The 18,841-nt window shown below is 34.4% G+C and overlaps 1 protein-coding gene and 2 pseudogenes across 3 annotated transcripts; all 3 read left to right on the forward strand.

The window, feature by feature from the left end:
- The first annotated feature begins 2,711 nt into the window (after positions 1 to 2,711).
- LOC104701744 (CLAVATA3/ESR (CLE)-related protein 17 pseudogene) lies at positions 2,712 to 6,230 on the forward strand (annotated as a pseudogene). Of its 2 annotated transcripts, none has more exons than XR_015560962.1 (2): positions 2,712 to 3,378; positions 5,485 to 6,230. The product of XR_015560962.1 is annotated as a CLAVATA3/ESR (CLE)-related protein 17 pseudogene, transcript variant X2 (transcript). The 2 variants fall into 2 exon arrangements; XR_015560961.1 differs by lacking the exon at positions 5,485 to 6,230 and adding an exon at positions 3,938 to 4,125 and having other exon boundaries at positions 2,816 to 3,378.
- Positions 6,231 to 8,524: 2,294 nt separating this feature from the next.
- LOC104701745 (uncharacterized) lies at positions 8,525 to 10,712 on the forward strand. Its single transcript, XM_010417485.3, has 7 exons — positions 8,525 to 8,710; positions 9,146 to 9,419; positions 9,514 to 9,569; positions 9,693 to 9,771; positions 9,860 to 9,998; positions 10,102 to 10,215; positions 10,311 to 10,712. Exons 2-7 carry the CDS (start codon positions 9,265 to 9,267, stop codon positions 10,500 to 10,502), a joined length of 735 nt encoding a protein of 244 aa, XP_010415787.1. The 5' UTR covers positions 8,525 to 8,710; positions 9,146 to 9,264; the 3' UTR covers positions 10,503 to 10,712.
- A 473-nt stretch (positions 10,713 to 11,185) lies between these two features.
- Positions 11,186 to 11,669, forward strand: LOC104701746 (uncharacterized; annotated as a pseudogene).
- Positions 11,670 to 18,841: the final 7,172 nt, after the last annotated feature.

Raw genomic sequence — 18,841 nt, forward strand, 5'->3', positions numbered from 1 at the left:
CCACCACCATTTATTCAACCCCAACTGGACAAATTAACGAGAAACTGAGAGATTATTCTCTCAATCAATTTTGAATATCAATTTTTGTTTTTATCTTCTTTTTCCAAAATCTAGTTGATACAAATTTGATATGATGAACCAAAGAAATTTCAGTTCCAGATCCAATTGTATTTGATTAGAAGATCGGAGAAAAGAAAGTAAAGAGAGTGGAAAAAGGGTTTTCTCATAGAGAAGTCTAATAAACATCAAATCTCAGAGATCTAAATCAAATAATAAGTTCATCAACAGATTATGACGAGGGTTTGCTCTTTCTTGGCCAAATCTTTCGTTTTCTCGAGGTTAATCTATCGATCTAAGGTTCTGAACCTAGATGTTATCGAGCTTCAATGACTTTAAAATAACATACGAATTATTTGGAAATTTTTGTGTATATAATTTATTTGTTTGGGGTACCATCGTATGTTGCGGTGGCTCATTTGGTTTGATGTATGCTGTTATTTCCATAACGGCGGCGGTTCGAGTTCAAGATAGATTGATTTGTTTTCTGATTTTTTACTTTATTTTGTCGTATTATCCACGTGGCATCTTAGTCATCATATTGCTAACGAAACACTAACAGCGTTTGGAGATTTGTGGGTTTAGACCGGATTTATTTATTTCGTGTATGAAATTCAAATTTTATGTAAGTTTATGTTGTTATAAGCACACGTAAAAGTTTTATGTATGAATGCGATAAAGTAATACTGTTTGCGTCTTATTATATTTTATACTAATGATCGATCACATTATTCTCATGCTTCATTTGGCTGAGACGCTACAAAGTTTCTCCTCACTTCATCTTGTCGTAATATACTTTTGTCGTGTGTTGAACCTTTTACGAGAATAAGAATTGTTGTGATAACTTCTTTTTTGTTTTGCATAGAAATAAAAACGGAGCAAGAGTTGCCAATTAAAGTTACTCTAGTAATAAACCCACAAGTAGAATATAATTGAACCCAAGGTGAAAGTTATAGCCCAATAGGTTGAAGCCCAAACGATTGCGTGGGAGTTAGAGTTTGGGGATATAATTTATTATTTTTTTTTTTAATTAAAATTTGTGATATTAGTTTTTTACTTAGTTTTTTAATTCATGGTTCAATAAAAAGTTAGTATTTATCATTTCATTATTTTGCTAATATTATCAATATAAAAATATTAGATATATTTAGTTAAGTTGATAAAATATTGATCATGTAAACTGCAGATTTAAATTTTACAATTAACAATCAAATACAATTATATAACCTTACACTAAACAAAACAAATACATACAATTTCAAATTTTAAAAAACTTAGTTTAAATATAGTCCTGCGGTACACCGCGGGTCAAAATCTAGTTTACTAACGAAACCGAATACTATATTACAATCGACGGTGATGGTGGTAAATAAATAATTTTGAAATCTGAGTTTGTCATTCACAAATAATTTCTGCCACCATGATGTTATCAGTTTATATTAGGGGTGGGCATTTAAACCGAACCAACCGAATTCAAACCGACCCAAACCAAACTCAATTCTACACTCTAACCAATCGGTTATGTTTCTTCTCAACCCAAATGGTTCAGTTCAAACCGAACCGGACCATTAACCCAATGTGTTTCTTAAATTAGTTTATAATATTATTAAAATTATAAATATGTGATCTTATCTATTACCATTTGCATTTTATTTCTATTTTACATTATTTTAATTTTTCTAATAAAATCAACTAAATATAAATATAAATTTAATTATATTTAATATTAGGTTTTTATTTTGTTATATTAATTGATTCTTAAAACGGATCAAAACTGAGCCAAACTAAAAAACAAACCAAACCGAATCGAACCGAACATAAACCGATCCAAATACAAACCAAACCAAACTAACTTCGGTTGAGTTTGGTTAGAATTTCAACAAAACCGAACAAACCGAACTAAACCGAACCCAAACCGAACCTGAACTTAAACCGAAATGCTCACCCCTAGTTTATATGAAGTCCTGAAGGATTCAGATACTGCAGCACTTATTGTTTTATTTTGTTTTTCTCGGTCAAGGGTCAAGACATCACTTATTGTAGTATCATTTTTAACTTGAATACGTAATACTACTATTACAAACGTGAGATTAAATGGTATGCCGTATGCAGAAGAGGGAAAAAAAAGCTTGACTAATGAATAGAGCGTCCCAATCTCATCTACTTTGACCGCAATAATCGTTTGAAAAAGAAGAGTAGGGTGCTAAATTTTATTTTATGTTAACCACAGTGAGCTGTCCTCTAATAAACCAACAAAGTCAATGCCTCAAAAAGACATTGGCCAATGTGTCACTGTTACACCATGAGATTGATTAACAATAAACACAACTCATCGTCATTACCAAGAAAACCCCTAAACACAATTATTAGTACGTCAAAACCCATAATTAGTTAAAAATTACGTAACGTATTCGTGAACAAAAAGAAAGTGAAGACAGTAATGGTAAAGAGAAGAGAGTGCTTTCAAAGAGTCTTCCCTCGAATAAATACAAAGAGGTGACAGCCGTTATTAATACCGCCTGCCGTACTTTTTTCACTACAGACCACACACACACACTCTTCGCTTACGAATTCCGAGACAGAGAGAGAGAGTGAGTGAAAAAGAAAGAATTCTTCTTGTAAAGCTTTTGCCTTTTAGAGGAAAGAAAAGAACAGTGCCAGATCTTAGAAGGATCCAAAGACCCATTAGGAGAAAAAAAGCAAAAAAATACTTTTAACAAGTCAATAAAATCTTTATTATTATTTATACCCACAAGACAACAAACTTGCATTCCAACAAATCTCACTTCTTCTTTCCTCTTTTCTTCTTCTTCTACTTCTTCTTTCTCTCTTGTTTTTTTTTGGCTTTGACTTTTCATTATCTCTTTTTCTTCATGTTCGCCTGTTTCTGAGGTTTTGTGAGATGACTCACGTGTTGTTGGTACGAAGAGAGAGACATGGAAAGAACAGAAGATGGGACAAGAACTTGATCATGTGTTCCTTCTTCTTATTCTTCTTCGTCTTCTTTGTCAGTTCTCAGATAGGTTTGTCCTCGTCAGCTTCTTCTGTTGGTTATTCACGTCGTCACTTCGTCGCGTTTCCACCGCCGAGAAAGGCTCTGAGCTACAGTACTACGGCGACGTTTCGTGGGCCATTGAACAGAGATGACATTTATGGAGACGACAAGAGAGTAGTTCACACGGGTCCCAATCCTCTCCACAACTAACTTTTACGCGTTGCTATTATTATTATCACCTGCCCCCGTCTTCACCCCCCCCCCCACCCACCTACGAGAGCTACAACGCAAAGACGCAAACGTGGAACGCCGATCGCGATCCGAAGGTACTGGCTTGTTATGTAAAATCGAGTTTGTTATAGATTTTTGTTAGTTGGAATCCTATTTTTTTGTTTTTTTGTTTTTTTTTTCGTGGAGCACAGAAACAATTATATTTTAGCTTTTAGGTAGGATTTGGTTCGGCTATATTGAACTCTTTTAATGTTAGTATTAAGAATTTAAAGATTATACACCACTTTTGCCTAAAAACTAAAGGAGATTACTAAATAGCAAATTCTGAATTGGTTATAAGTGTCGCAATGGTTACAATGTTGTTGTGTTTAATTCCTGTTCAAGAAATGTGAGATTGTATGGATTATGGATATAATGATTGAAATATTCATTTCGTTTGTGTGAGTGTGTGATGTTTTAAGAAATGAGATGGTATGGCTTTAGTGGTTGGAATTTGAGCAGACTAGTACAGAAGAAGCTTTGAATAATAATCTCATGGTGTAACTTTTTTAAAAGATTTGATATGTAATGGTAATAGTATGGTTTTAGAGTAATTGGAATTTGAGAAAGTGTGTGCAGAAGAAGCTCTGAATCATATTTACTTTCCTTCTTCAGCATCTACCCTCATTAAACCAATCTTTTTCTCTTTGCTCTCAACATATACCTACCCGGCTACCCCTACTAATTGAGTAAGTGGGAATAGTTCTCTCTCATATTACTATTACAGTATTACCATCTTTTTAAATAACCTTTTTAATTATTTTAAGGAGTACCCTAAAAGTTTGAGATTTACATCAACTGCTCTGTGACAAAAAAAAAAAAAAAAAAAGATAAATTAAATGCTCACCAGTCACAACTCTCAATCGACACATGTAAAACGTACAAAACAGAGCCCATCTCAAACATATACTATATCAAAATAGTTTTAATCACGTTAATTTCAAATTTCAAAAAAACTTCATGGCAACCATTTACAAAACAGTGGTGTCGTGGGAATATGCAATACATCTTCGGATACTAACATTATCAGTCGCATTCGTTTTTATCAAGAAAAGAAAATGTCTAGTATTAGTCAGTGGCCGAGCCAGAAAACTGAGTGATGGGTGTCGATAAAATTTGAGAGGGGTGTCAATAAAACAATATGTTTTTTCAACAAGGGTAAATTATTTATTTTAACAAAAGCTAATATGAAAAAAAAAAATTCATGGGTGTCATATAACACACATGATCCTTCTCTCCCTCCGCCACTGGTATTAGTCTTTGTTTTAAAAATCTCTATGCGTTAGTCGGGTGGTGGGGGAAGACTTAGCGATTAATCGGAAAATCGGATTTAAATTAGGGATTAATCGGGGACTAGTTTTAGGGGTTTTATATACATATATCTATAATATGTTTAAACTGTAATATATTTCCAATAACTGAATGTAGTCTAGTGGTTTGTGAAGGAGCTTACGGTTTAATTAATCCGAGTTCGAAGCCTGAAAGTCTGATTCTGAGTGTTTTTTCAATTTTCTAAGTGAGAGGCAAAATGGTCATTTCTAACTCATCTTCTCCACACGCGACTTGAGTACGTGCATCCCGATTTTTGTGGCAGCCAAACATTTTTTTTAACTTGTTTTCTACTGAATTCACATCCAATACAACCGGTTTCGATAACTAACTGGTAGATCCGAGTTACAACATACTTTTCTTGATCAAAACAGACAAAATTTTTTTTTTTCCCGATTTTTACTCCGATTTGAGTAAACTCGCGGTGGAGCTCTGCCGCTGACCGATTAATCGGTGCCTAAGCAGCCGCGGCGGCCGCGTTTTAAAACAGAGGTATTAGTTAACTAAGAGTAAAAAGGTACTTTACCTCTGTGTTATAACTTTTAACAAACAAAAAAAGAGACATACTCAGTGCCGTGCACACACTTATGGAGGCCTAGGGCAATATTTTTTTTTTTTGACTTTTGTTTTTTGTATATTTATTAGTAAATTATTTTAATATTAAATAAAAATAAAATGTTAATAACAAAACCAATAATATGAAAATAAAAATAAAAATCATTTTCTTAACTCACAATGTTCTATAGTAATTATCCACATGTATTACGTTTAGTTATTTTTGTTTAAATACTTTTTTTTACTTATGTTGTATTGGAATGTTTTGTTTGCTCTAGCTATATGGTGGGTTTGAAAGTGGCGTTGTGGAAATGTGTTTGGGGAAAACAGAGTATGGCGGGATCGAGTGAAGTTCATTAAGGAGACTGCAAAAGAGGTTGTTGCAGCTCGTCGGGTGAGTGTGGGAGCTCGTCGGGAGCGAAGGGAGATTCTAGTCAAATTGGTAGCTCCGCCAGAGCGGTGGTTTAAACTCAACACTGATGGTGCCTCTCGTGGGAATCCGGGTGTTGCAGCTGCAGGTGGAGTACTAAGGGATGCATATGGGGAGTGGTGTGACGGTTTTGCTTTACACATTGGACAGTGTTCAGCTCCCTTGGCAGAGTTATGGGGCGTCTACTACGGGTTTCTTATGGCTTGGGGACGAAGGACCATGAGAGTTGAATTGGAGGTTGACTCAGAAATGGTGGTGGTTTTTCTAATGACAGGGATCGGGGAGACTCATCCGCTGTCCTTCCTAGTGCGGTTGTGCCATGGCTTGTTATCAAGGGACTGGGTAGTCCGTGTGAAACATGTGTATAGGGAAGCTAATTGTCTTGCCGATGGATTAGCGAACTATGTTTTTACTTTGCCTTTAGGCTTTCATTCTTTTTGTACGATTCCGAGTGCTGTTGCGTTTCTTTTGCATAATGATGCTTTGGGACCTGCGTGTCCTCGTAATGTTCATATTGTAAACGATTGAAACTTGTCTTTTGAATTTGAATAATACTCTCGGAGAGATTTCTCCCCGCTGATTTACCAAAAAAAAGTAAGGAATTTATTGAAAATCTCAATACAACTTAAACTACATTTTAATATATACTATTTCTAATAAAAAGTTTCCATTATTAAAAACACATTATATTATGTTAACTAAATATAAGCTTCTTACTTTTTATATAAAATGTGGCCTAAAATTTTAGTGTTTTTTTTTGGTGGCCTAGGGTATTTGCCCTTTTTGTCCAAGGGTAAGCACGGCTGTCGACATACTAAAATTTAACCATTATAAAAACTTTTTGTATATCTAATAGATTGATGTTTTAATATTTTTACACATATTAAAAATTATAATTTTATTTATAAATTAATTTATAATTAAGTTTTGATAGAAAGAGAAAATATAAATCTTTTGGGATGTGGAAAGTGAACTGAAAAAAAAGTTTGCACGTAATTTAAGTATGACTCTATTCATATCATCCATATTTTATACACTAAATATATTAAACTTATATAAGAATTTGTCGTCACCATTCGTTTTATCTAGCATTTATACAGGCTTAACATTTTAAACTAGTGAAAGAATGATATAACGGGATAGAGTGACCGGAGCTTGATTGATGATATCATATTATTATTGGTTATAAAGGACACGTATGGAGAAGAGAGAAATGGTCAGGCCAGGGCTGTGAGTCTGTGACACTGTCCATCTTCTTTATTGCTCCCATCTGCCTCTCTTCTTTACCTGTTACCTCTTTTTATATAATCCTCACTTTTCCACATCTTCTTAAATATACGCGGTCATGTCAATTAATGTCTAATATCTCGTTTAATGCCTACAAGCTTGAACGAGGTCGGTTGGTAAGATATTTTTTTTTTTGCAAATCCGTTACAGGTAAAACATAATGCCAAAGTCTATTATATATTGTTACGGCGTGTGTTTTGATTAAAAAGGAATTATAGTGACGGTTTGTATACGATGCGCGATAGCCAAGTTTCGGGCTTGTATTGTTAGAGAACTAATTCAACAACTGTCTCAAGAATATGGCTAGACAATATCGGCCGAAAAAATAAAGATGAAAACATAGCGGAAACTAGATTTTGGAACACCAGGTTTGTTTTGTCAACCAAGGAAGACTCAACCACGATAGTAACTCCTAGGGAATAGTGTAACTAGATTTAAATATCTGCGCACTACTTCTTGCTAGTATTAAACAGGGACTAATGTATTACCACGACATATAACGGTCTTAATTATGATGCACCTTTTTTAGCACTCCCAAAGATTCTCTAGCTATAAGTATCGGTAGAAAATATATCATTAATGCAACAATTTGTTTGACCTAAGGTTAGATTCATTTCATAAGAATGTGTGTTCTTTATTAATTTTCAGCACTCACTAGTTATTTTCTTATTTGGGCATAGGATAGCATTTAGCTTTTTCGTACATAGAAAGTAGAAACTAGTTAATGTTAATAAATGGTGTTTGATCATTAATGACTTAGCAATAATTTGCTTTTATAACCAAAATTTGTTAACTTGTAAGTTGTAATGTATCTGTTTTTATCTCATGTACTAATTGTTTTATGTCTACTTGTATCTTTTTTGTTTTTTAATTTGATTCTCACATTTTATTGAGTAAATATTTCTTTTTAATTAAATTTGATTGTCTAAGACCTCATTACTAGTGGTTCTTTCCCCTCCAAATTCTCTTATTAAAAATTTAATAAAAAAATATAAAAAGGAGAGAAATGTAAGAGAAAGTTGCTCAAAGTACTATGAAAACAAGCGTTTTTCAACTTTATTTACACATATCGATTTCTTATTAGTTAATATTAAAATATTATTTTTTTTTTTTTGAGCAACAGTGAACCATTCTCCCGCTAATGATGCTCTAACTTATTTGTTGGGGCCTATTTTATAGGTACTTAATAAGTTATCAACATTCATGGTAAATTCAATTATTTTTTTGTTTTGTTTTATGTATATGAAGGGAACATTAATGTAGATCAAGACATAGCACAATGAAATGACGAAGACATATACGATACACACACCCGAACATAAATGTAGATGAAGACTTATGCTAGTATAGTTGAAGTGTAACCATTTAGACTTTTAACTCTGAAAGATAAGTGACCTATATCAAAAGGATACTGCACCACCACCAATATTATTTAGAGTTACCAAAGTTCTCTGTCATTTCAAAAAATCTTTAAACATAATTGTCATTAAATTAGACCGAATTAGTGACAAAAAGACAAGAGTAATTAAGCCCGTAGGGTAGCAACATTGGGCTCAAACCATATTCAGCCCATATAAGTAGAGAAGAAACAGAACCGGATTAAACCAGAAGATTCGTGAGTGACTCATCATCATCTCTGTCTCTGTCGCTGTGTTTCCTTTTCTTCTTCTCCTTTTCCAAAACTCTTTAATATCTTTGTTACTTCCATTATTATATTTTTTCTTTATCTTCATCGCTTAAGGTTCAACTCCGATCTCTTTGTGTAGTTACCATCACAACATCACAAGGTTAGTAGTTCTCTACTAAAATCTCGTATATTCATAGTGCTTATCTCACTGTCTGTATTTACGATTTCAAATCGAGTCTTTTGATTCTCCGGGTTAGCTTAATTCGTTTTAAAACGTAACGATTATAAGATTGAATTTGAGAATCTATAGCTGCACCTGCATGCTTGCGAGATCAATTTTGGATGAATTGGATTCACAGTTAGTGTTAAACCCTATGAATTTGATTTTGAAACTGAACAATTTCTGGGTTGTTTTTTTTCACAGTGAAGCAAAATCTAAGTTTAGGTTAACAGAATCTTCAAACGACTTGTACCTAACTAATTTTTCAATCTGGCAACCAAAAAAAAAAAAAAACTTAGATTTTTTAGATTTATTGGTTGAATTGATTAATGTTTATTTCTCAATGTCCCTTATGATTTATGTTCTGGTGGTTAGAGTAGCAGCTGAAGAAAACAGAACCAAAGCCAGGCTAGACCAGCAAGTAAATTATTGCTGGCTAGCAAAAGAAGATTTTTTTGGTCTGGTGGGTCTTTGATATATTGAATCACTCCCTTATGAGCCCTCAAAGCGTATCGAAGACGAGCAAAGCCCTTGAGGGTATCCATGGGGTTCGTGTTGTGTCTCATTCTCCTTTTGGATTTGAGAGTATTGGTCAAGTCTCTGGCTTTGAGTCCGCTGATGCACGAACTAAGCAGAGACTATTCATTGAGTAAGTTCAATGGTTCTTTTATATAGCTTTTTGATCATTGTATCTGGAAATTAAAAGGTGTTTGATTCAGTGTTCTTCTTTTATCTTTCTGTAGACGTGTCTGGCAACAAAGACCTCCGTGCTTAAGACCCATACATTGTTGCATCCACGGTAAATTCTGAGAAACGTTACTCAATTCCTTACATCTTGTTTTCGTCTTTTATCTCTTTGCATCTCTGTGTGTTGTATCTTGATCCTTTGGTTATTCATTATGATATCCGACTTTGTTGACAGGTGATCGGAGTATCTTAGAAACAGCTGCTAATGTGATCACATCGATCCCTTTCATTTTCCTCGGTATGCAGACACCGAGGTAATCATCCTTTCTTGTGTCTATCTGTATACAGTTTTATGTTCTTTGAAACGATAACTGAATATGCAAGGTATATGTGACTGTATAGGAAAAACCTGAACATGAAAGTGTATGCAAACTCCTTAATCGGAGTTGGAATCGCATCGAGTTTGTATCATTCTTCAAGAGGGAAGTTGAGGAAGTACCTTAGATGGGCTGATTACACAATGATAGCTACAGCCACAGTAGTAAGTCTTTAAATTTTTGCCTATACCAATATTGGTACTAGTAATGGTACCTCAAATCTTGGGGATGTTCTATTCTACTTACTATTTGTTGTATATTTGACAGTGTCTAACGAGGGCTCTTAGAGAAGAGAATCCAAAGTTCTTGATGGCTGCATCAGCTTTGGCTTTACCGTTCCAGCCTCTCGTGGTATCAGCTGTTCACACTGGAATGATGGAGGTGCTAAGAAATCTCAACTTTTTCACTCCATGTAACTAAAAATCTCAGTTGATGCAAATTATAACCAAATCTCTCTCAACTTTTGTTTGACTCAGGTAGCATTTGCGAAACGAGCCTTAGAGGATCCAGATTTGAAAATGGCTTATGATGTACACAAGATGTCCTCGTTGTTGGGCGGAGCATTGTTCATAGCTGATGATCTTTTCCCTGACACACCATTCATTCACGCTGGTTGGCATCTCGCTGCAGCCATTGGCGTTGGAACTTGCAACAAGCTTCTTCAGTAGTCCACATGTAGCAAATATATTATTGAGTGATTGTGGAACTGCCACATTCTTGGTTCAGAGACGCCACTCTAAATATGTGGTTTCACTGAGCTCTTAAATCAGCCGACATAACTAGTAATTATTGTAGTCATCTCTATCTTTAATCAGTTGTAACGAACCGAAACAAGTCACCTGTTGTAATATTAGGACAAAACAGTTTTTTTTTTTTTTTTTTCCCTCTCTCGAGCTTCAATCCTGGCACTTCAGATCACAGATGAGGATACAGCTCAAAAAAGACCTGAGCAACATTAGAAATCAAATGATGAACACTCTCTCAAACTCATTAACTCAATCTCCAAATTATTTATTTAGTTAATATATTAGTTAACGAGTTAAATCGAGTGGTAGCATAAATAATTTGGGTTCATATTTTCTCAACAGCTTTAAATAAACAGGAAACTATTATTTTCCAAAAAAGAAAGGAAATTTGAAATTAAGCAAAAAGAAAAACAAAAATGCGCATGAAAAGTTTATTATTATGTTAAGGAAAAAAGAAATATTAAACTTCAATTCCTTTTTTGTTTAGGTTTCTCTAAACACGTTTTCGTTTGCATACCCTAATATATATATATATAGACGAGACACTGAATCTGAATCCAGAGTTTTTTTTTGTTTGTCTTTGTATTCTCCACTAATTTCAAATAATGAGTGAGATTGAAGAACTCGTGTGTATTGATGCAAGGTTATCCGCAAATCTACATCGAACACGGTAGAGATCAGAGTAACGCGTAGAAACGTGATCACTTTAGGGTCAGACACTACTCCTCCTCGTCCGTTCCCAACTCCTCACCTCCTTTTGACCAACGTCGTTAGCTTTGATGAAGACTACATGAATCTTCTCCTCTATCCAACCCTCCCAGATCGCAACTTATGCAGTAATCTCTCCTTCGAGATTGCTTCCGAAGCCAAACGAGTTCCAGGGCCATTATACATCTCCTTTGACATCACGTTAAGGCCAGAGATATTCGAGGAACCCGACATGGAAACATGCGATATTTGTTCGAGGAGTCACAAGACTTAGAAAATATGCCAAATTGTTCGCATGTGTTTCATGATTATTGTATGCATGAGTGGTTATGTAGGACTAACCATTGCCCTCTCTGCCGTGCTGTAATTATGGAAGACTAGCATCCCTACACTACTCCAAAACAACGTCACGAAGAAACGATATAGGGTTTATATATTACTAGATTATGCCCGCGTATTAACACAGATATAAGAAATATATAAACCCTATATCGTTTCATAATTATGCCCGCGTATTAACACCAGATACGTGAACTATTGTAATATATACAAAGAAATTGTATTGCAAAATGGAGTGTGGGTTTAAAAAATAAAATAAAATAAAATAAAATTAATGTCTTTATGTGATGACAATAGTTCATGTAGTTAACAAGACATTTATATTGTTTGTATGTGTGGCTATGTGTTGGCGTCTACTTCAAGTAGCTGGCAAATTATTTTTATATATATATATATATATATATATATAGGAATTATCTTTAATATTTCTTAATTTTAATTTTTTTTTAATTTCTTATCATTTAAAAATATGTTAAAATAAAGTTTTTGTATAACACATGACAAAATATTTAATTGTTAAAATTGACACTGTCACGATCACATGAGTTACTAACTTTGAAAACCAAGGTTTATATGATAACTAGATAAATACCCGCCCGATGTACGGGTTTTAAATTTTATAACTTAAATTAAATTTAACAAAATATACTAAAATTAGTTGTATGTTATTTATAATTTTTTTTATAATGCACTGATTTATATTCATTTATTAAATATTTTATGTATGTTACTATTAAAAATTTATTTTTAACACTTAAATATACTCTATGTTACAAATATATTCTTTATCACCACCTAAAAAATGTCAATATGAACACATTAAGCCAACTATTTTACTTTTACTTATGCATAATTTTTTTATTACAAAAATTGTGGCTCAAAAAACATTTTGAATAAAAAATATATTACATAATATACTAATCAATGATGTATCACCACAATAATGTATGACCACCATGGAGAAAATCTCGGCTCCGCCCTCATCCCTTATTGAGAGAACCTTGGATCCAACCTCCTCCACCATGGAGAGAACATTGGCTCCACCTTCCTCCCTTGGGGAGATAACCTTGCGTCCAACCTCCTCCACCTTCCTCTCTTGGGGAGATAACCTTGTATCCAACCTTCTCCACCATAGAGAGAACCTCGGCTCTGCCCTCCTCCTATGTGGAGAAAACATGTTCACATCTTTTTGCTATCTCAAAATGGATTGCTCCGACAACCTATGAAAGTAAAAACCTTTTTCTAAGGTCACAATATCTTTTGATAGTAACTAATGTTAAATTTCCCAATGTATTCGTGGAAGTGTCTTTGACACACCATGATGTAGCTTCTGTCTTTGTAACGCCTAAACCGCCACCTTGCTTAGTGAGCCGATGTTCACTCTCATTCTATGTGCCCACCTTTCTAAGTGGGCTCTACATCTATTCCAGGCATATGGATCCATCCATATTCGATGGCCAGTTTGTTACGTCTACCCTACAAATCAACAAATGATCTTTTCCGTTTTTTTTGTTAACCATTGGGCCATAACAGGCCAGCCCATTAGCCAAATCCCTACATTCGTAGGGAGCAGGACTCGATCTATGGTGTGATGGTGCCATGTGCATTAAGGACTTATCATTGGCCACTGCACTGAGGTCACTTCACAAAAAAAAACAAAAAAGTACATTTGTGTGACATATGTGGCGGAATCAATTCTTTTAAACCTTTGCACAAACCAGGGTGTCAGAGTCTTTGAGGTCCTATGGATCTATCAACAACGATTTATGTTTTTCCAATCTATCTATCTATGTTTGTTGTAATCTTGTGTTTGATTAGCCTATTTTATCCATCCATTAGGTTTATGACCAATCAATCAAGGTTGAGAAATTAGAAAAAAAATAATTTGGCATAATTAAAGAAACAACAGAAAATTATAAGCAAGGTAATATATGAATCACAAATAATTCATAGATGAAAATATATATTAAATAAAATAATCTAAAATTACTACAATAATTTTAAGATACAGTATTAGGAAAAGAAGACGCATATAATAATATTTTTTGTTGGGTCAACATATTATTCTTACCTATTCCCAACTGAAAAAGAATAAAGTAGGAGAAAATTTGGTTTAAAAAAATAAGAAAAATTTACCTTACCATTAAAAATAATTTCCCAATTAAACAAAGTTGTAAGCAATATTTTGTTTGAATAAAATATTTAAATATGAGACGATCTATGTTTATATAGAAGTGAGTATTTACACAATTTAGAATTAATAGTTAACTGTATATTTTCCATAATAATTTTTTCTATATTTTTTTGTAGAATTAATAACTTAAAATTAAAAATAAGTAAATAATATTATAATTTTGAATTTTATGAAATATATATATATAATCTCCTTATATCTTATTTTAAAAAATGTATTTTTTAAAAAATTCTGCAAGTTTTGATAATTATCTTTTTACATTATTAATATTTTAAAACAAAATATTTTATTTTTGCTGTAATCAAATTCCTTATATTAAATATTAAATTTTACACATGTCAAAATCTGAGATTGATAATTGTACACATGTCAAAATCTTGTTAATGACTAACTTTTAAAATCCAACTTTATATAATAAGACTAGATAAAGGCCCGCACGATGTGAGAGTTTAAAGATTGTTGAAGAAAATAAATCCTAAACCTTCAACAATTTTTTGAAAATATATAAAAAAAATTTATTTCCTAAAATAAATATGTAAATAATTTAACTTAGAGAATATTTGTATCTACCTTCATACATTTATTTATATTTATATTTTTTTATATATTATAACAATTATTACAATAATCTAAAGCCAAATTATGTCCCATTAAAACTTTTGCCAAATACTCATCATTAAAATTTTATTATTGTTCAAATTTCAAAAAAGTTTCACAACTTATTCACAAAATATTTTACATGCAAAAAATTCATCAAAGCAACATCTAATAAGTAACCACGTACAATTTACTCTATATTTTACCATTAAAAATGTTCTTACACCCAAAATTATTTTATTGTTAAAGTATGCTCTTTATCATCACCTATAAAATGTCTTTTAAACAAATCAAACAAATTTTATGTTGTTTTACTTTCATTTGGCATAATTATAGCTCTTATAATTACTAAAATTGTTACGTGACATAATTTCTTTAACCATGAAGTTTTTTTTACTCCAAAAATATTTTAGATGAACACCTCGTGAAAGTTATCTACTCGAATACAATTATTTTATGACTAACCCAATAAAAGTTGAGAAACTGAAAGAAAGTTAATATAATATAATAAAAATAAAAATTTGAAAATTATAATCAGGATGGTATATATAAAGTCTTAGATAATTCAGATATACAAAATAGAAACTTTATATACAATCCGAAACATGACATATATCATAATCACGTTAAGGATCAACGACCTATTTACTCTTCAGAATTATCCAATTGTACCAAAACAACTTGATACTAAGATTTTTGTGTATCCTAGCAAGTTCAATTAACATTATGCGTTGTAGTACTTAAGGTGTCAATCCAAATGGGATGTTGCTAGCAATCAGGATGCAATCAAGATTTCACAAGTTAAGCCAATTCAAAAGAGTATTTTTATCTAACATTCCTAGAATGATCAGAATGCAAAACGGAAATGTGTTCTAGAACTAGAAGCGAGAATGTATGACAAGAAGCGAAAATGAATGAAAACAAAAACGAGTCTAAGCATGAACTAAAAAGCAAGAAACGAAACAGTCTCAAAAATGTAATAAAAATCAGAAAGAAAGAGGTCCTAAGGATAGGAGTAATTGATGTCGGTGGAGTATCCTAGTCTATAGAGTGTTTAACATGTCACAAGCAAACAATCCCTAAACAATGAACATCTCTTCTTAGGTAATCCAATCTCTTGACAGAAGCTACTCAAACTCAACCACTTCCAAACCTAGCTCTCGCTAGAGAAACATGATCAAGCATGGCATGACAAACAAGTTCATTCACGTCAACAAACATCCTAGACAACTAATCTCTTAGGCTAGGAACGTAAGTCTCTGGCACTAGTTGGTCAGACGTTTCATCGAACACCTTTTGGGTGCGGAAATGTCTAAAACCTAGTTCCAATTGATCAGAGAAAAACTAGTAATTCTAACACTAGTCCAGAAGGGAATCATACAAATCAAAGCTTAAACACCCTTACATCCTAAGATCCTCCACCTAATCTATCCCATCCTCAAGAACTACTACACTACTCAGATCCGAAAATCATCATCAACAATACAAATCCAGAAAACATTGAACAAAGCATAGTAGATAAATAGAAATGAGAAGAACAAGTTTGTACAAGAAATTAAATGAAAATACTAAATAAACTCCAAGGTGTCGGATTACAAGTCTTAGAACGTATATGGTGGCTAGGTAAAACCTCTAGGAAAAGAACAAAACGAAAACGAGATAAAAGATAGGATGTCTCAGCAAAGACTTAACAAAATGTATATATAGTAGTCCAACATGGAAAACCCTAAAACTGAAAACGACAAGGTAAAGCGTCGGTTCGGTAATCTCCTGAAGCATGTGAAACCAAACGTCTTTCTTCCCGACATGTCTGATCGAGTCCGTGCGCGTCGAATGGAATGCAATGTCATCATGGCTCGGATGGACGCGCTGGGGAGCGTGGCGGGGGAGAATGGCTCGATCAGACAAGATGGAGTGCATGGCGGGAGAGCATGGCTCGATCAGAAAAGCTGGAGTGTGTGGCGGGGGAGCATGGCTCGATCAGACAAGCTGGAGTGCGTGGCGGGGGAGCATGTATCGATCAGGCAAGCTGGAGTACGTCGCGGGGGAGAGTGGCTCGGACGAGAATGGCTTCCAAAGTCTCCTAAACACCTGAAATACTCCAAAATGCACAATGTATGCAAGGATGATGCAAGAACTACATAGACATGCAAAATGCAAAGAAAAGACTAGAAAATGATGCAAACCAATGAGATATCTTAACTAAATGAATGATAAATATATGGTAAGGAGAGACAAAATATAGACATATCAACTCCCCCAAACTTATTATGTGTTTGCCCTCAAGCAAACAATCAAGAATAGAGTATGGAAGAGAGGTGTGAAGATGGGGTCTCAGAACCTAAAACATGCTAAATAAAATAGTTAGAGTCAAAGTCCTTGTTTTTAGTTCTATGATCTACACATGCAATCCTATCAACCACTCCCTAGCATTGTGAAGGAACTTTATTTCTCTGATCTACACATGCAATCCTATCAACCACTCCCTTTAACATTCATTAACAAAGAACCGTGAATCAAGCTAAGCAACGTCATTGAACTCATTTGGCTAGGGTAAAAGGTCAGAGGCAAAGATGGTCTCCCTCTCAAAAGGTTTTATCAATACAGAACAAGGTTCTCTCACGAAAGGGAGTTGAGCTTAGGAGAAGGCTAAAGGTTGAAACCAACTGATACCCAAAGAACATTCCAAACCGAAGTTGGTCCTATCTCTACCCTTCATCAGAAACTTCATCTCAAACCCATTCTTTCATTCTTTACACTTGGTCTTACGAGGAGTCCACTTCTTATCATTCTAGCGGATTGGGAAATCTTTATTATCAGTAAGGTTCTTTTTCTTTTCTTCTAAGGACTCTAGACATCTTAAACATTTTACATTCTTTTCTTTGTCTAATCTTTTCATTTTATGCCCAGAACCAATAACTCATTATTTTGCTCAATCCAAATCCTTTACTAGACTTGTAAACCTTAAAAACGCATCCCCTCCTAAAGAATTTCTACCCTTTACTTTCTTTTTACTCTTCACTTTTCTGCACAAATCCATACCCAAGACCCAAAATCGAGTTCTCACCTAGTCCTACTAGTCCGGATAACGCGAACTAGAACTACACAAGATCCTACTCTTGTCGGTTAGAACCTAACACTTTCGAACAAGCTCAACTCGGAAAAGGCCTGACACTCAAGAATACAATTGGCTTGAAAGAACGGTTGGTTAATGGTGCGGGGAACTGTTCCAAGTATGTATATGGTATCCATGAGTTCAACTTCAATGCATAACAAGATAATTGCAAGTCAGGATCAGGTTCAGATAGATAGGGAATGACGTCAATTCAAAACATGCTTCAATCTTACATTTTCAAATTCAATCAACATGCATTAAAGAACTAATAACAAGGGCTTTGATCTTATCCTATTGAATCCAGCATGCTACCAATGTTACAATCATCATCAACCCCTATGCTAAATGTAACAATCCTATATAAATAACACTAGACTCAATCCTAATATGCAAGTGTAAACTACATGAACACTCTGTTTTTTTGTGGAAATGGAAAATTTCGAAATTTTTCAAATTTTTATGGTTTTTCTATGCAAATATATGGATGCATACTCAAACATGATATGATGCAAAAATTTGAAATAAGAATCACAAGACACAACATTAGATACATCATCTGAAACCCTCCCCAAACTTAAATTACACAGTCTCCTGTGTAAGAAAAAATTGCAGGAGGATTTAAGAATCACAACAGAAACAATGCAGGAATGAAATGGTATATACAAGGGAAGGTAGGAGTACCTCAATAGTATAAAAAAGAGTCGGTGCTCGCCTAAGGAGGAGCGTTATATTGACTTTGTCCTTCACCTTGTTCCGGATCCGCAGGAGTGGCCTCAGCTGGTTGGTCGATGTGCTGCTCAACCACTTGCGTGTTCTGATACATGTTCGGCTGCTCGTCACACTGCATGTCATTGACTATGGACTCACCATGGTCCGATACCAACAAAACCACCTCGGTAGGCTGATAATCACCTTGATGTTCGATCTGCTGCTCAACCCCGGGCATGCTCTGATAATCACCCTGAGCTTCATCTCGCTGCTCAACCTCAACCTCATGCTCATCTCGAGCTGCAGAACGACGCACTGATCGACGACTTGAGGAGGCTCTGGAACCTCGCGAACCGTGTCTCTGTCTCTCCCTAGACTCGTGTGACGAGTGGTGTGAAGGAGCAGGTGAAGGCTGACACTCCTATGACACATATGAAGATTGACGTGCTGAGGAGGTAACTGGAGAGAGTGTTCTCTGACGAGTTGGCTCGATGGAGACTTCGTGTGTGGCTCGAGAGAGAGGCTTGATCGGGTGTTGGCGTGAGTGGCTCGAGCGTGGTAGTTGGAGCATGTGCGGAGTGAGATTGGCTCGAGCGTGAC

This window comes from Camelina sativa, chromosome 7 (genome assembly GCF_030686135.1).
Source record: "Camelina sativa cultivar CO46 ecotype springtype chromosome 7, ASM3068613v1".
In the NCBI taxonomy this organism is placed as follows: Eukaryota; Viridiplantae; Streptophyta; class Magnoliopsida; order Brassicales; family Brassicaceae; genus Camelina; species Camelina sativa.

What these genes read in the sequence shown, in the direction of transcription:
- LOC104701745 (XM_010417485.3), top strand. Translation starts at nt 9,265, where the DNA reads ATGAGCCCTCAAAGCGTATCGAAGACGAGCAAAGCCCTTGAGGGTATC. An exon ending in AAGCAGAGACTATTCATTGA is followed by an intron (nt 9,420 to 9,513) that starts GTAAGTTCAATG and finishes ATCTTTCTGTAG; the next exon opens with ACGTGTCTGGCAACAAAGAC. An exon ending in CTCGGTATGCAGACACCGAG is followed by an intron (nt 9,772 to 9,859) that starts GTAATCATCCTT and finishes GTGACTGTATAG; the next exon opens with GAAAAACCTGAACATGAAAG.